The sequence below is a fragment of the Haemaphysalis longicornis genome, unplaced genomic scaffold, assembly GCF_048455015.1.
Source record: "Haemaphysalis longicornis isolate Haplotype H1 unplaced genomic scaffold, Haemaphysalis longicornis Haplotype H1 scaffold_18, whole genome shotgun sequence".
NCBI classification, from domain to species: domain Eukaryota; kingdom Metazoa; phylum Arthropoda; class Arachnida; order Ixodida; family Ixodidae; genus Haemaphysalis; species Haemaphysalis longicornis.
The window spans coordinates 9,338,819-9,362,484 of record NW_027526282.1 but is presented as its reverse complement, the minus strand read 5'-3'; the positions used below and the strand labels follow the sequence as shown (position 1 = coordinate 9,362,484).

The window sequence follows — 23,666 nt, the reverse complement described above, 5'->3', positions numbered from 1 at the left end:
AATTCTCAAGGTACATCCTAGCATATAGTGCAGCTAGGAAGATAATTTCTTTTGCACTGTGAAGCTGAATGTTTAAACCATGCAATATGGGAAGCAGATTTTGCATTTTGTGTTTTAGTAGTTGTGTAATTAGCGTTAATTTTAATTGGTTAGCAGGAGTAGTTGAAACCTAGAAGTTAGAATTGATGTAAACTTTTATGTGATTGCGAAACAAAAAAACTGCTTCACACATTTCATTTGGTTATCTTTTGCTGGCTATCTTTTGTTGAATAGTTTTTTCCCTATTGTTCTTAAGAACAATCAAGGAAAATTTTTAACTCGTTAACTAGTTACCTCACATCAAAACTAATTAGTTATTTGGCATCAGCTAAAAAAAACTGAACACACCTATAAAGTTTCGTAAAACATGGTTGGTTGGAATGCAAAAAAAGTTTCTAAGACCAGTGTGCCCCCTTAGGGGGGACATGGCTCTCAAAATTATTTCTTTTAATTTCTAAGTAAACTCTGTGAAGCTCGCCAGTGTTGCTGCTTTGTTTAACGAGCTGTAAAATAAGTTTCAAGCGGTGCGTCGAAAAATCGATTCTCTTATTGCATTCACCAGGGTTTATAGTACTGGAAATTACGAATATTAGTTTTACGCGAACACTGCTTTGTCTATTGCTCCTCCAAAAATGGCAAATTATCTCCTCTTATCTTGTGAACTAATTGAATGACTCAAAAAATAATGGCTCACTTGAAATCAGTGGAAACAAAGCAGCAACATTGGCGAGTTTCACAGAGTTCACCTAGAAGTTAAAAGAAATAATTTTGAGAGCCATGTCCCCCCTTGAGTGCCCTGTGGAGGCTTTACATGTTGGCTTAAAGGAGCCATGAAGAGACAATACAAGTTGGGTTTATTAGAAAGACTGTTTAGTCCCGATAACAATGATACCAATATCATCGCCATCATCAAACAAATAACGGAGATACGAAAGAAAACGTGTGAAGCAGTCGCGACCCCTAGCCAATTTCTTGCAACTTTTCTATGACGTCACGGAACCTTGTTTGTGCAATTGGCGGCCGCCTAACTGACCTGTCGCGACGACACATGACTGGACGTCTCTAATGGGGCCTCTAGCTCCACTTGACCACATCACTCGAATGCTAACGTGCAGTTAACGCACTGAAAATTATGTTTTATTGTCGGCCCGCATGACGTCATTCTTGCTCATTACACATCACTGTGGCGCAAAATTTAAAAAGTTTTTGAATACTTCTTGCTTTTTTTTTTTCGTTAAAAAAAAAACATCTTTTGTGGCTGTAATGGAGCTGAGTGAGATACTGAATCCTAGTTCTTTCAAATAAAACGAAGTTGTATTTTCTCCTCACGACTCCTTTAACACAGTTGGGCTGACGCTGCACGCTCTCTCTCTCTCTCTCTCTCTCTCCGTGCTCCAGGAGGGGCTGGAGCACCTGCAGCGGGCGCACTCCCTGGCTGCCCCTGGGCTCCGGCCCGTGCTCAGCGCACTCTGGGGCCCTGCAGTAAGGCTGCTGCTGGAGCAGGGGCAGGCGTCCCTGGCAGTGCTGGGCCTCGGCTGTCTTCCAGCGCCCTCCACTCGCGAGGAACTGACCCTGCAGCTGGACGTGTTGCTGGCCAACAGGTGAGGGGGACATGGGGCCCTCGGGAACACAGTAGACGTGACAACACTACCACACACTGACCTCAAGCCACAAATCCAACAACGCATTCGTAACAAATGGCAAGCACAGTGGAGTGAACAGACAGATAACAAACTGCAAGTCATAAAACCACACTTGGGACAACACGCCACTGACTCACTCAACGGATTCACAGAAGTTGCCTTAGCAAGGTTGCAGATAGGCCACAGCCATGTTAACACACCCCCACGTGCTCACTGGATCTCAGAGACCAGTGTGCAGCGGGTGTTGGGAACACGTATCTGTGATTCACATGCTAATACCATGTAAGGCCCTCAACACAACACGACATACCGTAATTACCCGATTCTAACGCGCACCTTTTTTCCGCAAAAATAGGCCGAAAAATCGCATGCGCGTTAGAATCGGATACGAAACCGAAACTTCCGAAACAGCAGAAATTTCGTCCCACCCATCGCCATGGCCATTTCAAGATGGTGCCAAAGCCTTGAGTAACATGGAGGAAGACTTCCTCCATGTTTAGCAACAATTTTTCGAACGCAGGAAGCATAAGCGCCTAGGCTTTTCTATCGGCGTTCACACAAATCGTCAAATCGTTCCACTTGCGCACTTGATAACAGCAATGGCAGCAGCGGCTCTCACGCGTTCAAAACGAGCAGTCGGCTGAAGCGTGCGGCTCTGTAGAAGCTCGCGGGATGGGCGTGTGAGGCGTGGGCCACGATCCCATCGACCATGGTTTAACGTTCGTTCAGAAGTGTGGCATCGCGAACGCTCTTGGCGGCACCGAGAACGAGATGTTGTGGTCAGAGGAAAGTGGCGAGGAGTGAGATGAGTGAGATTACTTCGGGAAATATATCGCCCAATTCTTCCGCATTCGTTTGTCTGGGTCATAAAGTTCCGTGCGCGTTACAATCGGAGGTACAAGTTGTTTTGGTGTTTTTTTTGCCAGGACAATCGGGTGCGCGTTAGAATCGGGGGCGCGTTAGAATCGGGTAATTACGGTAAACACTTCCCACAGCTATACAGAGAACCCATTACTCGGCACCCCTTGTACTTTTTAGGTAATGTTCCCATGATTTCGTACAAGCGCACCTTCCAGTTTCTGAATGATGTCAAATTTTTACACCTGATCTGTTATCATGTATGCTGATGACCTGGCGCTTTACACCATCCGTCTTCGTTGCCTTTTAATTCATTTGACTCGTATTTGAACTGCAATGCTTTAGTAATTGTTTTCACACATGAGGTACCTTGTTTTTGGCACTCTTTGGCCCTAGTTGTCCTTCACCTTAAAAAACGAAAAATCATCATTTTAGATCAAAATCCTTATAATTTATTATTGCAATTGGGACGGTGAAACTGGGGGATTAATTGTCCAGTATCCCATTGTAAGTGTAGATATGGATTTTGTTTTTATGTAAATACAATTTGTTCAAATTTGTAGGCTTAGTTCTGCAACGTATGTAAAAAATAAAAAAAAACTGCTGCACAGATGTAGCTAAACATACGGTGAACTGTATTTGTAATCAGTGTCTTTACGCATTAACTTTAAAAATTTGGTTGATTAATAAATTACTTCACGTTCACTTCAAGGATGATTTCAGTAATTGAAAATTTCCCTGGTACTTAGCACTGACAAATAGTAAAGGCTTTCCTGTAGAATAAATCTGGCAATAGAATGCAGAAAATGCACTGGAATGCCATGCGAAAATTGGAGTTGTTCAAAATTGCCTAATGAAAATGTCCGTTTGCTTGAAACGCGAAAATCCCCATTTGCACATTCCTAGTGAATGCACCACCAATTACCCGTGGCCATGTCCTGCGCTCCTACTGATCCCTGCGAAGGACTCAGCCGGAATTTTGCTGTATTTTGCTTTACCTCTACAGCCGAGTCATCGATGCCCTTGAGCTGGTTCGGAAACACAGCGAGTTTGCGGGCATGGATCAGCTGCTGGGCTCTCTTGTGGCGGTGGCCAAGAGGAGTGAGTGTCTCTTTTCGGTTTTTTAAACTAGGATAGCACTTTGGAGGTAGCAGCAGCTGGGTTTCCGGTGTAGCTGAGACGCAAAAACATTTCTATTTACAAAAACTTCGGTGCACCTCAAAGGATACCACTGCCATCACCACCGCCAAGTTCCACAAAGCCCTCACACTTCTATATAAGCCAGTTGTGAAACTCCGTTTCATAATCGAAGTGGTGTGAGGACCCCTGCTTTGTTGAATCTGAAGGGCAGGTGTATTGGTGGGAAACCTAGTAGGCGAGAAAACCTGAACTTTTCTTAAAACATTCACTTAATTAATGACACAACTCAATACTATAAAGCTTGGTTTTCAAATTAGGAGACATTGAATTGGGTCATATACACTTACGTTTCCACGGTTTTTCTTTTATGCCTAATGTCGGCACCCGCAAGCACTCGAATCCTGCTTCAACTTTCTGCCGACAGATATAGGCTAGTCAACTTCCCCATTCTTGCCCCTGTTTGCCCCCAACGCAGGTGGGCCGACCAAGGACTAACTTTTGATACATGGGGCCTATGGGGAGTTTTGCAAGGGGTGTATCATCATCATCATCATAATCATCCTATCTACACCCACTGCAGGGCAAAAGGCCTATTAATCTCCAATTATCCCAGTCCTGTGCTAACTGCAACCAATTTATCCCTGCAAACTTTCTTGATCTCATCTGCCCATCTAACTCTTCCGCCCCCTGCAACGCTTGCCTCCTCTAGGGATCCACTCTGTTACCTTTAATCACCAACGGTTATCTTGCCTTCGCACTACATGCCCTGCCCTCATCCGTTTCTTCTTCTTAATTTCTACCAATACGTCCTTAACACGCGTTTGTTCCCTGACCCACTTCGCTGCCTTCTTGTCCCTCGATGGTTCACCTATCATCTTCCGTTCCATTGCTCAATGAGTTGTCCTCAATCTAAGTTGGGCCCTCTTAGTGAGCCTCCAAGTCTCTGCCCCATAGGTGAGGACCGGTAAGATTCAGCGGTCATACACATTCCTCTTCAGGGACAATGGTAGGCTGCCATTCATTAGCTGAGAATGCCTGCCGAATGAATGCAGTGGTGTATAGTACTGAGCAACTCTGCGGAGCCCTCCTCACTTGAGCCTCCACGTCAAACTGCCCCCCGTCCAGTCGGCCTGCGGAGTGCCCAGCAGCAGCTGGAGACCCTGCTGCGGTCCCCCGTGAAGGCCTCGGAGGAAGAGCGGCTGCGGGGCTTCTTCTGCGAGCTGGCCGACCCCGTCTGGCTGTCCCAGGCGGCCCTGCACTACCTGCAGTGCGGACGGCCCCGCTCCGCCCTGCCCCTCACGACCACCCTCCGCGAGATCTTTCACGAGGGCAGGACACAGCAGCAGCAGCAGCGAGTGAGCACCTGTGCTTCTCTGTGTTCCTTGTGTTCCTTGTGTTCCTTTGTCCGTATGCCAGCTGGAATGGAGAAGGGAAGGTACAGAACAACAAAGGCAGCAACAACGCAGATGAAATGGCACTGAGGGGCAAAAATTATTCTGCTACAGTAAAACCTCGTTATTATGAAATGGGATATAACAAGCTGATGGATATAACGAAGCAATCGTAATTCCCCTTGAACTTTCCATAGACACCCATGCATTTAAGACCTCGTTTTAACGCTGCTTAAATTTCCTATCAATGGGTGTAACGAACCTTTTCTTTCCACAACCAGCATTTACAAACCATTTTGGCACCCGGCCGGTCAATGTCTTATAGCGCGTGATGGTTTACGTCGCATCATGGATGCGGTAATTCACAAGTGCTAGGTAAAAGCTGTCAACTCCAGCGCACTAAAATGGCTCCAAGTGCCTGGAAGCATGCGTGTGGTCTCCTGGGCTACCTGTGTGCCTGAATGTTCCTCTGAACACTCACCGGGATGCAGCAGGCCTGCTGCGCCGCTTCTTTGGCGCTCACGATGGCAGTGAGGACGTACTTGAAATTGCAGACGCAGCTGAAAAAGCCATCATTCGCCTGAAGCTGACATGGCAAAAATCTATCGAGGACTTTTTCTCATGTGCTGTCTTGCTTTTTTTTTTTTTTTTTTCTTGTTTTCGCGGGCTGCTGTGGGCTTGGGTGGTAACCACATCCTCTCTTGCATGTAAATTGTCAGTAGAAAGGGACATTGGCAATAGCGAAGTAATCACAACCGCCCCTTCAACTTCGTTATAACGAGGTTTTATTGTATTCGCGGCACCCAAAAATCTTACTCTTGGATGTTTAATTTGTTGGTACGGGTTAGGCACGCCGAAAATGCAGTAGTTCGAACCTGCGGGTGACCTTCCTTGCAGCCGTACCCAGCACTGGTGCGCAAGAGGGCCGCCGCCACCGTGGAGCTGACTCAGAGCTTCCTGCGCATCGTGCCCTCAGCAGCATCCAAACAAGGCACCGAAGGGGGGAGAGGCGTGCTCGGTGAGCAGCACTGGTTGTGTCCGGCTTTTGCTATTTCTGTATGGAAGCTTGGACTCGGCATTAGGCACTTGTTGGATGTGATTTTAGTTGGCCACACTCATTGCGTTGTGAGGTACAGTCATGGACAAACGAAACGCGACACGAAAATATGAACCGGAATACACAAATAGCGCGATTTCTTTCCTAGCCAGGCAAAATGACGCGTGGCCTAATTACAGGAACAAAGTTGGAAAATAGTGCGCCGTTATTAGACATCCACAAACAGCATTTTTCAATTTTGCATGTTCTGCTCCATATTTTCATGTTCGCATCTCATTTGCCCGTTTCTGTATTTTGGGCCAACTCAGATGTCTAAATAGTAGGGGTGTGCGAATATTCGAAACTTCGAATATTCGATTCGACTTTTTTGGTATTCGATTCGATTCGAACGACACTTTTATGGTTCGAAATATTCGAACCACCCAAAACTAAAAAAAAAAAAAAAAAATTCAGAGCGTGTCTCAGCAGCAAAGTGGAGAAGCATATACACGGCGAACGGTACGTGCTTTCGCAGACTGTATCGGTGTTGTTGTTTTCTGCTCGCGAAAACGCTCTGCGCACGCCAAACGCGCGCTGACACCGCCGGGAAACCACCCCCACGCTGCGCGCGGCGCGGCCGGCGGCGTCAACATGGCGTCGGCTCCAGCCGCGAAGTGGCGCGGGCGCTCGAGCGACCGTTTCTAACCGTTCTTTAAAATGCGGCTCAAGGGAGACACGAAGTTGCTTGTGCGGTAAAGGAGCTGATCATGCATGCGAAAACGGTACTATAAAACATCATCCGCGCCGCTAGAAAGCGCCCGTAAAATATTTGCCGGGGTGCTAAGCCTAACCATCTCCGGCGGAGCCAAGCCGGCTGTCTCGATCTCATTGCAAGTAGTCAGGCTCCTCCATTCTGCCGCGCGCGTCGTGCGTCATTTTCTGACCGAGGTAGGCGCTACCAACGTGCGGGCGCGAAATCGTCGATGCGGGCGTGAAAATACAGCGCTCGCAGAGCCGAGGCGAGCGAATCGCGTGCAAAAACGCACCATGCGGTTCACGATTGACTGTTGCGGCGTGTAGCGAGCTTGGGCACAGCGAGATAGGAGACGAGCGCGAAGCTTTACGTGCTCCAGAAAGGCCTGCTTTGCGACACGGGGGTTTAAAAAAGCAGAAAAAATCACGAATTTCTTCATGCGAAAGTAAGAGAAGAAATAAACGAAAACTTTTTTCAGCGCTCATTTTTTTTATCTGTGTTGGTTCATACAAATTTCGGATGATACGAATATTTTTCGCGGTCCCGCAAAATTAGTATCATCGAGATTTTACCAATTTTACTGTATCAGCGCGCGGCAATGTGCACGGGCTCGGGCATGCCAGCCACTAGGGTCTCAAGTGAGCGGCTGCTTTCGGTATCTGGTGGAGTCGTGACGAACAGGAGGTTGTCACTGCTCCCCGAACATGTCGAGCAGTTAACCTTTCTCCATGTTAACATTTAAGTGAGTGCAGACCTTAACCTGTTGAGTGCAATGGTATTGTGTAATTCCTAATTTTACTTTGTGTGATTTGTTGTGCAATAAAGTTGCAGTTTTTGTGTCTCTAGATGGTGAAAACTTTAATTTTACAAAAGACAATAAGTACCGTATTTTCCGGTCTATAAGTCGCACCTTTCTATAAGTCGCATCCCCCTCAAAATGTCAGTTTTTCCGAAAAAAACGTACATTAGTCGCACCGGTGTATAAGACGCACCGGTATATAAGACGCACTTGTTAATTAAGTAAACTCACAGTGAATTAGATCGTTACAAAGTACAGCGAAAGTACATGGTTGCGGCAGCCGCCGCCTATGAACGCATCCCCCGGTAGGGAGGGCTAGACACGGGCATATAACACCCAAAGTCTACACTGAACCAACTTCTCAAAAATGGTTTATTGATACACAGAGATGGCATGTACTTACGGACAGCGTTTAGGCAAAACCATCGAAGTCTTTTTCCTCAGACTCACTAACAAATAATTCAGTATGTCTTCAGTGGGAGTTCCGCGGGCACATCACTGTCGTCCTCCGGCTATCTAATGTCTTCTTCACCAACATCGTTACCACTCGCGGACCGGCTACAACTGTTTTGGTAGAAATGGAGTACCAAGAGTCGGAGACCCATTTGGCCACCTCTCCAAACGTTGCGCGTCTCTTGCGTGATGTCATAAATCAGCGCAATAAAGGTGTCATGGCGGACGGAAGTGATGCGACTGGAAGCGGCCCGAAAATCGAAACTTATCAGTCAGCTGTCATTTTAAAAATTAGCAGCACGTTTACCTCCTTCAGAGTAACTCTCTGTAATAATTCATAAGCTGCATTTTGTTTTTGCAACCCAGTGTGATGTTACTTTGAATTTATTCTGAAATGTAGTTACTGTGCATGGCATGAAGTGGCGTGCGGTTGTCGCAGGCCATTATCATTGTTTTTGACTAGATAAAGCTGCAAATGCTTAGGTGTAACGTCCCGAAGCGACATATGGGCTATGAGAAACGCCGTAGCAGTGGACTTGGCATTAATTTACACCATTGAGCTGTGTCTCAACGTGCGCTGGCCACGCGCGGCCGCCGCGAACTGGAATTATTCCATACATAAGTCGCACCGGTGGATAAGACGCACCAACGAATATTTCGAATATTTCTGAAAAAAACCGCGACTTATACACCGGAAAATACGGTATTCGTATTCGAAAAATATTCGAAAAATATTCGATTCGATTCGAACTTTGTTTTTATTATTCGAATTCGCTTCGAAATTTAAAAAATGATATTCGCACACCCCTACTAAATAGGTTTTAATGTCAGCCAACTTGAAAAGACAACAGCTGTGTCATAATTGAGTTGTAACGAATGTCAAGAAATTTAAAACTGTACCCATGGCTGAGAAACCAGTGCATCATTATCTGGAGAAGACAGAACCAGCTAGATGGTTACATTTATGCCGACTTGGGGCTTGGGGGCTTAATTAAGAGGGGCTCTCATCTACAGCGGGACCCTGATGATACGTCCCTTGGTCTTATGACGACCCGCTTCTTTAAGATGGATCCCCACGGTCTCGGCAAACTCCCCATAGAAACAATGCATTAAAAACCCCAATTATACAACGCTTGAGTGAATGCGGTCCGCTTCGTACAATGGACGCTCGCAGGGATAAACCGGTGTTTTTCCAATCTTTTACACCGCTTTGCCGCCTTGTCCTGACCTTTGTTTATTCTTAACCCCCCTTTGACGCTGCTTGATGTGCAGAGGTCCGCAGGCAGGCCAGACCACTTGCAGAACAGATGCCAACAAGCAGGCGGGTACTGGCGGGTGGGAGTTAACCTACGGCAGTCCCACGCGGCAGCAGAACGCCAACGCGCCAACTGCGAGAAGTCAAAAGTCCAGGTGGCCGCCGGACCGCGAATTTGAGGCTCCCATATCTCTAAATGCTTATCCTGTCTGCCAGCTGACGAATGTGAAAACACATACGATGCAACTCCACGGCGATGACCAACAGCTGCTTTCCCCGCCCGGTTGATCCAAGTTTGGCATGCAAATCTGGGCGGGTCGGTATGGATCGATGGAAGAAAACAGTGCAAAGAATGTGATGAAAGTAAGCAGACAAAGACAATGCCCGCCCTTGTCTGTTAACTCTCGTCCCGTTGTTTGTGCTGTTTTCTTCCATGCATCCCTACTCCAGCTGCCTACTCTGCTGCTTTTGTGGTCTTCAGGTGACTGCTGTCCCTGTAGCTGCCTACGTTGCAGTCTACTCAGGGGACCGACTGGACTGTGCCCATCATGGATTACTCGACTGCTGTGTTCCGCTCTTTGCAGACCTGCCGGTGCATTTGCTGGGAGGGACGGCGTCAGCACAGAGGCAGCGCAGAGGTACCACTCTCAGGCTGGCATCCAGGAGCGACGCAACTGGGCCATCCACGAAGCTTCCTGGGTACCGGGCTTCGGTCCTGCCTCGTCCTCCCAACAAGTCAGTTCCTGAATGAGGCACATCTAGGCCTTTTCTTCTTTCACGTGCTAAGTACGAGTTGCATGAAGTGAGAGTACACACGCCCTTTTCAACATTCAGATATAATTAAGCACCCTGTAAAAGCTTGATAAGCAACTGTGGCAGAAGGCCGAAGCTTCTGTTCAAGGAGGCTCTACGTTTACCTTATGGTATGGCTAGAGCTTCCCCTTTACTCGTACTATGTTATCTCTGTCGCCAGCTCACTCTGGCTGTTCGATGGATAGCTTTTAAGTTAAAAATATACTGCATTGCAGTTGGCACATTGAACTGGTTTTGCACATTGAAGAGCAAAACTAACCCCGAACTGCAAGTTTCTGCTGTGCAATCATGCATGGTGGGTCTGCGTCAGTGTCACGGCTCTTGATGACAATGGTTTCAGTGTTGTGTATTGGAACCCAATTGAAAGCGGCTGCCTGTTGCTTTTTTGGCAACTGCAGAGTGGGCCGTTTATAGTGCAACCACTTGCAGTGTGGGACCAAAGTTAATTAGGGATAGTGAAAGCACCGGTTCACCTACCTTCCTGAAAACTCAATACCATTTGAAACAGTCGCCCAAAGTGCAACAGTAACATAGTGCTTTTTCTTGTGGGGTTCACTAATCGACCAGAGTATGTTGCACATTGTTTCAGTGTCCCATAAAATAGGGAATCACTCCTCACATGCAGTTGGCTCTCCACTCTTCCCCCTCTAACTTCTCTGCAGATGAAAAAAAAAAAAAAGTCACCCCTTCAGTAGAAGCACTTATGCTTGCCAATTTAAGTCATGTTATAACTGCCTTTCACGTCGCTACCTAATGATGTAGCATGCAAAAAAAAAAAGTAAATGCTTGGGCTCTGATATTGTTTCACTGGCAGTATCAGCTGGGCATCTGCCTCTGTGGCACCCTCCTGCAAACACCAAGAAATGGAAAATGCCCTATGTAAAAAAAAAATTTAAGAGAAGTTAAAACCATGCCTGCTGCTTGAATGCAACAGCTGTGCCTCTATGTATATGTTGTGCACTTCTCAGTGATGGAAGGTAGGTTGGTTAGTGTACGTCTTAGTGTGGAACCTGCACGGCTCCTGTGACGCAAGCTACAAATAATCTTAACTGTACTGTGAGTTAAGAGTTGCACGAGTTCATGAAGCTTGCTGCTGTATTAGAGAAGGAAATCGGCAGTGATACCCAAGAACGGCATGCGTAGCTAATTGCGCTGTCACACTTAACTGTAATTAGGCATCGAGCTATGTGAATTGCGGTTAGGTATGCATGGTCCACTCTGTACCCTGAATGGATTATTTGTGGTACAGTCGAACCTCGTTATAGTGAAGTAGTATCGATACTGTAATTTAGTTCGTTTCGTCCAATATTTGCTGTAGCAGTAGACCTAAGAGTTGGTTCAAACCAATCGGTGATCAGGCTATCGCAAAAATCCTTGATACAGAAATGCATTAATTTAATCTTCGAAGCTACTATAAACCAGGTAACCCTTATCTTTCTCCTTGTGGCATTTCAAGCTAAATGAGCCAGAACACGAAATGGGAAGTTACAACAGAACGAAGTTCATCTGAAAAAAACAGGCCTGCGTTACGATTTTTTCGAGGAAGGATGTGATCTTTGTCTGGTGGCTATTCATAGCACTGAGCAGGATGAATTTTTCCGCAGTGTCCATAAACAAAAAGGCCTTTCCTATTTGTGCAGTTCCGGATGCCAAGAGTTTTTTCAACTAGCTTCTCAGCCTACTGGTCAAATATTTCTAGGTTATATCCAAATGTGTGCGCAGCTCTCACAGTTTCACTTTCGTTATACTATGCTTGACCAATCAAAGTTCGTATTTAGTTCGTATTCACTCACTATATCAGTGTTTGTTCGTTATAACGTGGTTGAACTGTATGTAAAAAAACCATTGTGCATGGTTTTTTTACTGTTTTTTGAAAAAGAGGGCAAACATGTGTGGTTACTTTGATATCCTTGTTAATGGACCTTGTGGTGTGCATGATGGAAAGAGTGGTTACCACTGAGATTGCAGACATTGCAGAGAGCAGAGACACCAGCCAAATCAACTTCGAAAAGAAGGTCAGCCTTGTGAGAAGCTGGACAGACGCGTAGTTGACATGTGGCTGAATGTGCAACTGACAACTAACAATCAGCAGTTGACAATTGACGTGCAGTTCACAGTTGAATACTGACAAGCTGCAGTTTTCATCTGGCTTCATCGTGGGGCTAACAGCTAGCTGGCTTCATTGTAGCGTGTGTCGATTCTTGTGGGGAGTCGGGTGTGGTCAATGACTCTTGCTGTGCACCAACCTTTGTTGTGGCTTAGATGCAGATTTTGAGGTACAGTGAAAGCTCGTTACAAGAGACACTGCTACAAGAGACACTTGGTTATAAGAGACATTTAAATTAAAGCGACTTGGTTGGTTTCACCATGTTTGCCGTGTTAGCAACGCTGCATACAAGAGTCCTTGGTTACAAGAGACACATTTCCTTAGGTGTCTCTTGTATCGGAGAGATGGTCGGTAGCTGATTTCGAGGGGGGGGATAGGGGGGGATAGGTGGGGGATTTGTTGTAGGGTTTTGATGGATAGGGAAGGGAACAGCGCAGTGTCTGTGGATTGTGTTGGCTCGTTAGGGCTAGTTTGTTCTTCTTGTCGGCTTGTTTTGTGGGCTTGAACGAGTTCGTTCCAGATACTGTAGACCCATAGTTAGAGGAGGTGTTGCACAGAGGTGCGAGTCCTAAAGCTAGTTTGGTGGCACGCCAAATGTTGTCAGGTTTGGTACATTCGTGTGGTTTAGCGGAGGTCTGATGTGACTTGACTGACAAGGTTTGACATGATTTGACTGGCAAGAAGTTCTTGCACCATTTGTAAGGTGTCTCTTCCTGTAAGGGAGGACACTGCTCTGGGAAACTTGTCAGTCTTGCTGCTTTTGCCCACTGATTTTAAATATGCCATCACTTTTTTATTCAGTCAATAAGTTCCCAAGATAATTAGATAATTACTCATTTTTGGAGGAACAATAGACAGAACAGTGTTGGTCATAAAACTGTAATCTTTATATTTTCCAATGACATGAACCCTTGTGAATGCAATAATCGAAGCAGCTTTTTTTAATGCATCGCTTGGAACTAATTTTACAACTCATTAAACTTTGGTGTTTGAAATGGGCACTCAAAATGGTTCCTTGCCACTGGTGCCACCGAAGTTTAATGAGCTGTAAAATTAGTCCGAAGCAATGGATAAAAAAACTGCTTTGATTATTGCATCCACCAGGGTTCATGTCATTAGAAAATATAAAGATTACAGTTTCACGACTAACACTGCTTTGCCTATTGTTTGACCAAAAGTGACCAATTATCTCTATCTTGGCAACTAATTGACCAACTGAAAAAATCAGGGCATATTGACTGTCAAGTTCCACAATGTTTACTTGAAAATTAAAAGAAGTTGCTTTGAGACCGCTGTCCCTCCTTAATTAAAAAGGCACCCGTTTCTCTTGGCGTCGCTTCAAACAACTGTTTGCGTGCATTTTCTGAAGTCCCTTCCTTTGAAAACCTTTTCAGGCCAACGACAGACGAGCAGCAGAGTGCAAGTTCTTCCTTCAGTGAAGAACGACGTCGCAGCCTCCTGCGTAGGTGAGTCTGTCTGCCTGCCAAGTGTTCTGTATTTGGGCCCCTTCATTTTTGGGGCTTGTAACTTTCATAGCCCAACGCTGCTCAAAGAATTGGGGGCCATTTTTAGAATTTTAAACGTTGGTTAGATCAGTCCTTCATTTGAAGTGTGTGAATAATCTGGAAAATTTTGAACGCCGATTGTGAACACTGCAGTGCTGTTGGGAATGCTCTGCAGGAGTTCATTAGAGTTGTGCTGGGTGGGAAGTATGATGCAAGCGCATGCTTCATTCTTGGATGAGAGACACGATAGTTGTGTGTGGCCTCACACTGGAAATGAAAGGTGAGCAGTACACGGATGCAAGTTGATTATTTTTGAGTTAATTAAGGATTAATTGCCACTCTTTTGGGTCACAATTACAAAATAACCGCTCCATACAGAATGGCGATGACTCCGTGGCTAAGCAAACAAATGACTAAAGAATACAGCGTTCGAAGAACTTTTTTTATTTAGCTATTTTTGGTCATTTTACAACACACTGAACTTCACTCCTCCCGTGCTCTGCCGGAAATGGCTCACAAGTGGTGTCAATTGAATGCAATAATAATTTTCCAAAGCCTCCATTTGAAAAATTTGTTTCCAACATTGTATTCTCCACACATTTGGGTATGAGAATGAAAAAAAAAAAAAAATTACGCTTGTACCTGCTCTCGGTGCCGAGATACAGTTAAACCTCGATGTAACGAAGTCGGTAAAATTCATAATTTACTTCGTTACATTGAAATTTCGCTACATTGAAATTCGCGGTTATAAATGAAGTGTTCATCCCGTGAAGCGTTTCCTGAAAAAGAAAACGTGGCGCGCATACACGGCTGGCGCACTGTTTCTATCGGTGCTTAATCGTCTACGCGGGCATCAGCGTGATCTGCATGGAGCGTTTTCTTCCCGAAAAAATGCGCCCCGCAAGCCACAGGCGTGCTGACGCAGCCGCGGAGACCACCCGCGTGATGCGGGTAGCTCCAGCGACCGATTCTAACCGCTCGCTGAAACGCAACTCGAGGGGCAAACGAGAGGGGTATGCGAGAAAAAAAGCGGATAACGTGGGCGAAATTTTCACTGTAAAACGTCATACGCGCCGCTTACGAGAGCGCCCATCAAATATCCTTCGCGGCGGCCTTATCGTCTAGCCAGCCGGCATCCCCGAGCGCTTCGAAGCTCCCGCCATAGGGTGCGCGCCTCCCCATTGGCGAAACTGGTCAGGCTCCTCCCACTGCTGCGCGCAGCGCGAGTCACATCCCGCCGCCGGCACGCAATCGCGGACGCCGGTGTGAAAAAAAAACGCGCGTGCAAGGCTCATAAAGATTCACAAATGCGTGCTGGGACGGCGAAACCCAACAAGCATGAGCGAACTCGAAGTGCAAAGCGGCGGCTTGCGGCGGCGGCGGCAACGCCAATGGCGATTAGGCTTACCACCGCGGAGGATATTTGATGGCGCTTTCGTAAGCGGCGCGTGTCACGTTTTACAATGAAAATTTCGCCCACGTTATCCGCTTTTTTTCTCGCACGCCCCTCTCATATGCCCCTCGAGTTGCGTTTCAGCGAGAGGTTAGAAGCGGTCGCTGGAGCTACCCGCATCGCGCGGGTGGTCTCCGCGGCTGCGTCAGCGCGCCTGTGGCTTGCGGGGCGCGTTTTGCGTTTTTGCAGGGAGAAAACGCTGCGTGCGGTTCACGCTGATGCCGATTAAAGGCCCAACCACATGCACGCTTAAAACCGGCGTACTCGCGCAACGACGTAAACCGGCGTAAGCGCGTAAGGAACCGGCGTACTCCGGCGTACGCCGAATGCATTGGTACGCGCTTGTTACGCCGAAGTCAGAGCCCGCCAGATATCGACGCAAACTTTCGGGCGCACGGTGTTGACGTACACCTCTGGTGGTGATGTTATCGGCGGTCAGGTCGCATAACAAGACAGGGAATTGATAAATAAGCTAACTTCACTATTAATTATGCGATAAAACGAAGTAATTTTTAAAATACGGGGACCAAACAACCGGATAAAAAAACGCGAAGCAACGAGCAACTATGGGTGCAAGGCAGTTTACGCCATATGTAGCGGAGGGTTTTGTGCCTGCCAAGTATGCATACTAATCCTTGACGTTTTTTAATGTCCCAAGAACTGTTTTAGTTGTTTCTGTATTAAACATACGTATTTTTGTAAGAATAGGCATTATTTGTTTTATTTGAGTTAATATGTAGTTGAACTGGTCGCCACAAAGCTGAGTCCGGAGTAGTCGAGCCACACTGCGCGGCGCATTGGTTTACGCGCATTTTACGCGCGCGTTGCGCCGATATGTGGTTACTCGCCCTCTCCGACGTAGTCGGTCGGCGCAAAGATGTCGTCGCAGGCGTACGTCGTTGCGCGAGTACGTCGATTTTACGCGTGCATGTGGTTGGGCCTTAAGCCGTAGACGATTAAAAGCTCCGACAGAAACAGTGCGCCAGACGTGTATGCACGCCACACAGTTTCTAGGCAAGGGAATTAATCAGACTCCGTGGCTGGCTGCATCCGCGGCATTGGGCGACCCGTGTCGCCGTTCGCGTTTTATTGGGACCCCATTTCGGCGCTTGTACTCCCAAAATCTACTTCTACAACTTAAATATCGTGCCTCGTTCTCCATGAAACTTCGTTACATTGAAATTCCGGCAAACGGGACTTCGTTACACAGAGGGTGAAAATACATGGTGTGCATACACTTGAAGTTACAAAAAATTCCGTGGTTCGTTACATCGAGGGTTTCGTTACATTGAAGTTCGTTACATCGAGGTTTAACTGTATTCGAGGGCAAAATGATAGCTTCGCGTTGCAAGAAAAGTGCCATTTCACCATTGAATTCTGAGCAAACTGAGCTGTAGAGCACACTTTAAAATGCCATTTACAATAAGATACATTTCCTTTAAGTGAGGAAATTTGGAGACTGATAGAAAAATGGCTGTGGATGCCGAAAATGCCATGTTTCAGAAAACGATTTTTTGACAGTTTTTCGGTCCCAAAGACCCATCTGCCCTCTTGTGCTCTGTGACGGTATATATGCTGCATTATTGGCACATGTCATTGGTTGACGCCGCCTGTGCTTTGTACTTGAGCAGCAGCCCCTGGCCAACTGAGAGAACATACTCGTGTGCAACATGCGCCAATTGCAGGCTGGAAGCGGAGGCCCTGTCCATCCTACGTACTCCGGTAGTCCACCCCTGGCAGCCCCGTGCAAGGGCGGAGTCCGATTCTGCGGTTCCCGCTCCATTGACCACGCCTGCATCCATCCTGAAGCGGACGGCAGTGGCTGTGCCGCCCTTGACCTCCACGCCTACTCCGATGGAGGAAGGGGACACTCCCCCAACTCCCCCAGCAGTCGATGGCATCGCCCCAACATCAGGTGACTAAGGACGCGGTTAAAGGGGCCACAAACACAAAATTACAAGCGATATTCAATAAAAAAAATTTGTGTTCCGATAACAATGGTGCCGATTTTATCACGAAATTTAAACAAATAATATACATATGAAAGAACACATGAAGCAGTGGTGACTCCCCTGCCACTTCCGGCGATTTATTTGGGACGTCACAGTATCTGGAGAATAGGCTATTGTATTGGAGCCCCTAGTTTTGTTTGGTTGTATCACTTGAATGCAAAAATGCATTTCAGTCACTGATAACCATGTTTGTAGTGCTGGGCTCTGTTGCAATGATTAGTACTCCTGCGAATATTTCATCACTGTAGTGGGAAATTTTGAAGTTTTTCTACATTTGTTTCATTTTTCCAGCCGAAAAAGCACTTTTGTGGCTGGAAGTGACCTGAGTTACTAAACGCTTGTTTTTTTTCAAAGTCAACGAAGTTGTGCATGTTTTGTTTCCACGACCTCCTTAATTAAAGTTTCGCACAATGCAGGGGATAAAGAGGAACCTGGTGGGACCGTGTACAGGCCTTCTGTTTAAATACCAAGTACTTTTGTGCATACTTCGGCAGGTTTCTTCATTTTCGAGGTGCATTGCCGCTATTTCCGTTTGAAGAATGAATGGAAGGAAAAATTTACCATTTCTTCCTAAAGAAATTTGGGAGAAGCGCTAAAGGTTTCTAACATCGAAATTGCCTTCGCTGAAAGTGCATCCAATTGATCGTCAAACCTCCAAAAACCGAAATTGCAAACGAGGAGCAAACACATGTGACGATTTTTTGCGCACTAAGTAAATGCATCGACGAATGATCTAAATGCGTACCGATAAGAGGTTTGTGCATACAGGTATACAGTTGTACTCCCTCTTTATGATCGGTGCGTGTATTTTCTTACCTAGAGCCATTCCTTTTTCGTGATTTTTAAGTAACCACTTTCACAGAACGGCAGTCCGGTTTCATGCATATCAGAGCTTTTCGGTCGACCAACCAGTCTATGGGAAAGTGCATTTAGTTACTTGACAAGACACCATCGGTCCCACTGGGAAAGCTTTTGCTTTAAAAAAAACTAAAAATCCTCCACTATCTAATATTCAGATTAGAGGATAACGCATGGCCTCACTTAGTGCTGCTTGCTAGGTGAGTCATTTCTGCAAAGCCAGCTGCAGGCAAATTGTGAAACAGTGACTGTACTGCCTGTTTGCCAAGACAGTTATATAGACGGCTTTAGAAGTGTGTTTAGAATCATTGTCTTGTTTAGGAGTTGATTTGCAAATTACTGACTTCTATGGGCAGACTGGTGAAGCTTGCATAGTTGTCAGGAGCTGACTAGCATTAAAGTGATGAATTCTTGCTGCCACTGTTCGTTTGTTTGGTTTGTTTGTTTAGTTTACACTATATTAGATGTGGAGTGGCAGGAAGATGTCGTGTGGACTTGCCACTCTGTTTAGGTGAACCTCTCGTTTCCCTGACTGCTTGTTGTTTGTTTTTATTTTTTTGCACGCTTGCAGCAAAACCAACCTTTCGAAAGCTGAGGTTTGCCATCTCTGACTCGTCGCTCTCGGAGACTGGGCAAGTAGTGAATTCTCTTTGTGGAATCGGGGCGCACCAGTTGATGCTGCACGTAAAAGTTATTACTCGGGGCGATTTTTTGTCACGGTTTGAAATTGTTTGGCATGCCCTTGTCCACGTTTTGAGCGTTCCTAATGATTGGACTGTTGGGTTTACTCATTGTTTATTTTGTCTGAAATTTCTTTTTTTCATTCCTGACCAAAATATTGTCCCGCAAGAACTCTGTGAATTATGCTCCCATTATGAATTATGTTTTGTTCTCCAAATATAAAAAGGTACCAACGGTTTTGGCAATGCATTTAGATGCTGCCGTATGTACCGTATTTATTCGAATATAGGTCGACCTTTTTTTTCCGAAAATGTGCTTAAAAATTGAGGGTCGACCTAGAATCGTGACCGAAGAACCTCGACCTATAGTCGTGATCAAAAATGGCGAGCGCACCGAGCGATCCGTTTCTCCGTCGCGGCCGGCGCTCCTCAATTTGAGGCGGCAGCGGGGAGCATCTAGAACAAAGACAGGCAAGAAAATAAAGGAAAAAATAACAAAACAATCAGCGTAAGAAAACCACCCACAGTCACTGCCGGCTATCGCGCATTACCTGCGGCCGAACTGGACACGAGCGAGCTGACGTACTGGCTAGAGAGCCAGATTGGCTTGGCTTGGTGTCCAGTGGTGTCTTCGGAGCTGCGGTAGCGGCTAGCGCGAGGTGGGAATAAAGGTGACTTTCGCCACCTAGCGTAGCCACCTCGTGAACGGAACGGCGTTGCCTGCTTCGCTCGCTGTCTCTACTATTCGTTTCATGCGCTTTCTTTGTGTTTGCTTCGTTTGCTTCGTTGTGTTTGCTTTGTGATTTCCGCACATAACGTTTTTCTCTGGCGCATTTCGCGATGTCACGTCGGACTTTAAGCGGCGGGTGATCCTGTTTGCTGAGAACTTAAACAACTGCGCCGCTCAGCGAGAGTTAGACGTTAATGAAAAGCTGATCAGGGGATGGCGGAAACAGCGGGATGAACTTTTTGCTTGTAGGGGACTGCGTCGTGCGTTTCGTGGCCCTACAATTTGGAGGCACGATGCTCTCGAGAAAAAACCCCGGCTGCACGTGGAAGAGGAGCGTGCGATATTCAGACCAAAGCTCAACAGTTAGCGCTGCGAGGCAGGATTGGCCGTTCAGCCTTCAAAGCCAGTCGGGGGCGGGGGTGGGTAATGAACTGCGGCGCATGCGGCGCAAGTTCCGACGACGACGCAGTGTGTGGCTCCGACCAGTGAGGTGACCGCGTTGTAAATAAATGGGAGTTTTAAAAAGTTTTCTCAAGTTTTTTCTTAAAAGTATGGGTCGACCTATAATCGAATATATATTTTTTTTTTTCGGCGACTTCAATTTTTAGGGGGTCGACCTATATTCGTGCTCGACCTATTTTCGAATAAATACGGTACCCACGTAGAGGTTACACTTCTTTCTTGACCTTTTGAATGTCTTCAAATGATGTGTGGCTTTTGATCACGGAACAGGGTGCAGGTTATATAGATGGCTTTTGCTATCGTTATATTGCAGCTAAGGAAATCGTACATGATCCCTGGGAACATGTAGTTCTCAAATTTTCAAAGCAAAGCTTCTCTTGGCTTGACTAAGCAAAGTTTGCATCCATCCAGTTGGAAATTTGACAAATAAAATAAAATAAAACAGGACACAACAAGTGGATTGAAACAGGAAGAGTATTGGAAGGGAAACATGCGAGTTGTTATTGGGCTTTGCGTGAAGTTGAGGCAGGTTCTGTTCGAACATGGGGCTTCTTTGCAAACTCTTCAAACTTTTTTTTCTTGCAGAGCTGACCACTACTCGAGCACAGCCACTACATGTAAGTATCAGAACTAGGCTTGCTTCGATGCCTGCTTGCATTTTGGCATGTTTCTGTTTTTCTTTTGTTTCCCCTCCCCCCCCTTTCTCCCCTCTGTTGTGGTAAGGGGGCAGTTGGGTCTTCGGGGCCGAAAAATGGCAAAAAAAAAACATTTTCTAAACAATGGCATTTTCGGCCTCCACGGCCATTTTTCCATCAGTCTGCAAATTTCCTCATCAAAAGGTACCATATTTTGCTGTTATATTATAATATCATTTTAAAGTGCATTCTACAGCTCAGCGCAGAATTCGATGGTGAAATGGCACTTTTCTTGCAATGCAAAGCTAGCATTTCGCCCTCAGATATCTCGGCACCCAGAGCAGGTACAACTGTAATTCTTCTTGCTTCTGATACCGAAATGTGTGGAGAATACAATGTTGGAAACAAACTTTTCAAATGGAGGCTTTGGAAAATTGTTATTGTGTTCAACTGGCACCACCTGCGAGCCATTTCTGGCAGAGCGCGGGAGAAGCGAAGTTCACTGTGTTGTAAAACGACTAAAAATAGCTGAATCAAAAAAGTTCTTCCTATGTTGTATCCTTACCCGTTTGCCTGCCTAACCACATGGTAATTGCCATTCTGTATGGAGTGGTTATTTTGTAACTGTGACCCAAAATAATGACAATTAATCATTAACTCAAAATATAATCAACTTACAAAAAATGTAATGGCAGATTTGAAATCAGCACAAAAAACTCTAAGGTAACAGAGTGGATTCCTAGAGAAGGCAAGCGTTGCAGGGGGCGGAAGAAAGTTAGATGGGCAGATGAGATCAAGAAGTTTGCGGGGATAAATTAGTCGCAGTTAGCGCAGGACCGGGATAATTGCAGATTAATGGGAGATGCCTTTACCCTGCAGTGGGTGTACCTAGGCTGGTGATGATGATGATTATTATTATTATTGCCTGGCCTACTGCCTTCAGCAAGAGCAGATTGTGGGGTGGTTTTGGCGTCGAGGCTTTGTCTGCACCCTTTGTTGGCTTCCGGACTGTGTGAGGAATTGAGATGTTACTGTTGGATTGCAACAAGATGCTCGTTGGACCTGCCCACAGGCAGCTTGGAGCTGGACCAGTCCAGGAGGAACAGCGAGGGGATGACGAGCTTTACGCAGGTTGGTTTCTCCCCCTTATTATTACCTGGCATTCTTTTACTGTGCCTTGTGTTTCATTCTAAGTTCTAGGGTTATTGTGCAAGCACCCACCCTTATCTCACAATCTTAGTAGTATTGCACTAGTGCTGTTAAAATAATTTTCAGTTGAAAATCTTGTTGAAATTTTCAATTTTCGGCAATATTCTATTGCTCATGGGCTTGCTTCAAACTTGACTGACCACCATGCCAAGGGAAACATTGACCAAGAGTCAGTCTTATAGAGAGTGCTGCTACAGTCTCCACTTGAACCTCTGCCTTTGTTTATAGACCAATTTTTTGCTGTGGTTCTGTCTTGTGCACAGAGGCAAGACATTCCCGCAGAATAAAAAAAAAATGATTTAACTATTACACGTGTTAACTTGACTTATTTTGCATTTATTTTGCAGATATAAGAGCGTTGGGCTGGTTTGGTGCTGTAAACTTTTTTTTGTTCGTGATTTCTGCAGGAACGTTTCGCCTTTGTGTGCGAGGCACAACCGCAGATATACAAGTCCAAAATATTTTGGTAAACTCCATAAAATGGTTCACGGTGTTGCTGTTGATGCTGTTGCCCGCAATCGCCCCCCCCCCCCCCCCCCCAGCCTGTTTTGTGGTCTCTCGAGTTGGCTTCACATGTTACAGGAGGCTGCTAGCCTAGGTGGCTGATTCGTCCACATTTCTCTTGCTCGCGACAGAGCGTCTCCGATGGTTCAAACAGGGAACACTCGAGCCAGTTCCAGACTGCCTCGGAAAGCGATGTCGACTCGAGCACAGAACTACAGGAAGTGTCTCCAGAACCTGTCTCTCCACCGTCGGGAAATGCCAGCACCGTGGAGTCTGCGAATGCATCGGGAGAACTGGACGATGATGACCAGGTAAAGCGCTCCTTTTCACCTATACGATTGAGCCCTCTTATAATGAACTCGACCGTCGCACTGAATTTGTTTGCTATACAGTGGACTCCCATTTTAATTAAGACGAACTTCATTAAGACAAACAACATTTTCGCTCTCTTGTAACGCCCGCAATGCAAAAAACCTCCGCTCAAAATAAATTTCTGATAATACGAACACATTTTTACAATCCCTTCGTGTTTGTCTTAACGGGAGTCTACTGTATATACAAAGTTTGCAATAATTACGATAAGCAATTTCTGCACTTCAAAATGCCGCGTGCATATGGCTTATGCACTGACACAACTGCGGACATCACCTGCACAGCTTTGGCTATAGTGAGCTACGCGAACGAGTTTACCGATCACCTGCCAGGATAGAACTACTGGGCCAAACAGTCCCGTGCGCAGGAAAATGGCTCATAATGTGGGTAAAAATTGTGCAATGAATCCAGGCCATCAAGTATCAACCGTGATGGTGAGCTGGAAACATGGTTTAAAGCTAAAAAAAAACTGTTGACGCTTGACTTTGGCAGTAATGGGGATACTTCCTCTGCTGATGTGAAAAATGATGCAGCGATGACCAAAAAGCATGCTTGGATATTTTTTCCCCTTTCCTATCCCCCTTCCCTCCCAGCCATACTGGAGAACAGGCAAGCGGACAGGAACAGAGAATGCTGAAACTCAAGCGTAGCTACGTGGCTAATTAAAGGGACACTGAAGTGATTCACTTCCACTGCGTACGCATTCACTGCATCCACTGCGTACTCATCCACTGCGTATGCCTCGGCTATACTCGGTGACAACTTAAAGGCCAACTGCACTCAAAATTTCGACTTCTTGAAAACCCTATTTCCGCATAGTCTGCTTAAAAAGAAAGCAACATGCAAAATACAACAGCTGAAATACGCACGTGGACGCCGCAAGCGGCCAGCAAAAATCGGCGATTTTGAAACCGAAACCGAGGAGAGCGCGGCCATTGCAGTGACGTTGCAGCCGTCC

General features: G+C 46.1%; 1 protein-coding gene across 1 annotated transcript in view; it reads left to right on the top strand.

The window, feature by feature from the left end:
* LOC144166655 (protein ELYS-like) overlaps positions 1–23,666 on the top strand; it is a 93,835-nt gene that overhangs the window by 56,338 nt on the left and 13,831 nt on the right. The window contains exons 21-31 of the mRNA XM_077696187.1: positions 1,438–1,640; positions 3,547–3,641; positions 4,806–5,035; positions 5,969–6,089; positions 9,953–10,103; positions 13,683–13,754; positions 16,932–17,161; positions 18,688–18,748; positions 20,574–20,605; positions 21,696–21,754; positions 22,468–22,647. Of these exons, the coding sequence (XP_077552313.1) occupies positions 1,438–1,640; positions 3,547–3,641; positions 4,806–5,035; positions 5,969–6,089; positions 9,953–10,103; positions 13,683–13,754; positions 16,932–17,161; positions 18,688–18,748; positions 20,574–20,605; positions 21,696–21,754; positions 22,468–22,647 (1,434 nt within the window). The remainder of the gene's footprint in view (positions 1–1,437; positions 1,641–3,546; positions 3,642–4,805; positions 5,036–5,968; positions 6,090–9,952; positions 10,104–13,682; positions 13,755–16,931; positions 17,162–18,687; positions 18,749–20,573; positions 20,606–21,695; positions 21,755–22,467; positions 22,648–23,666) is intronic.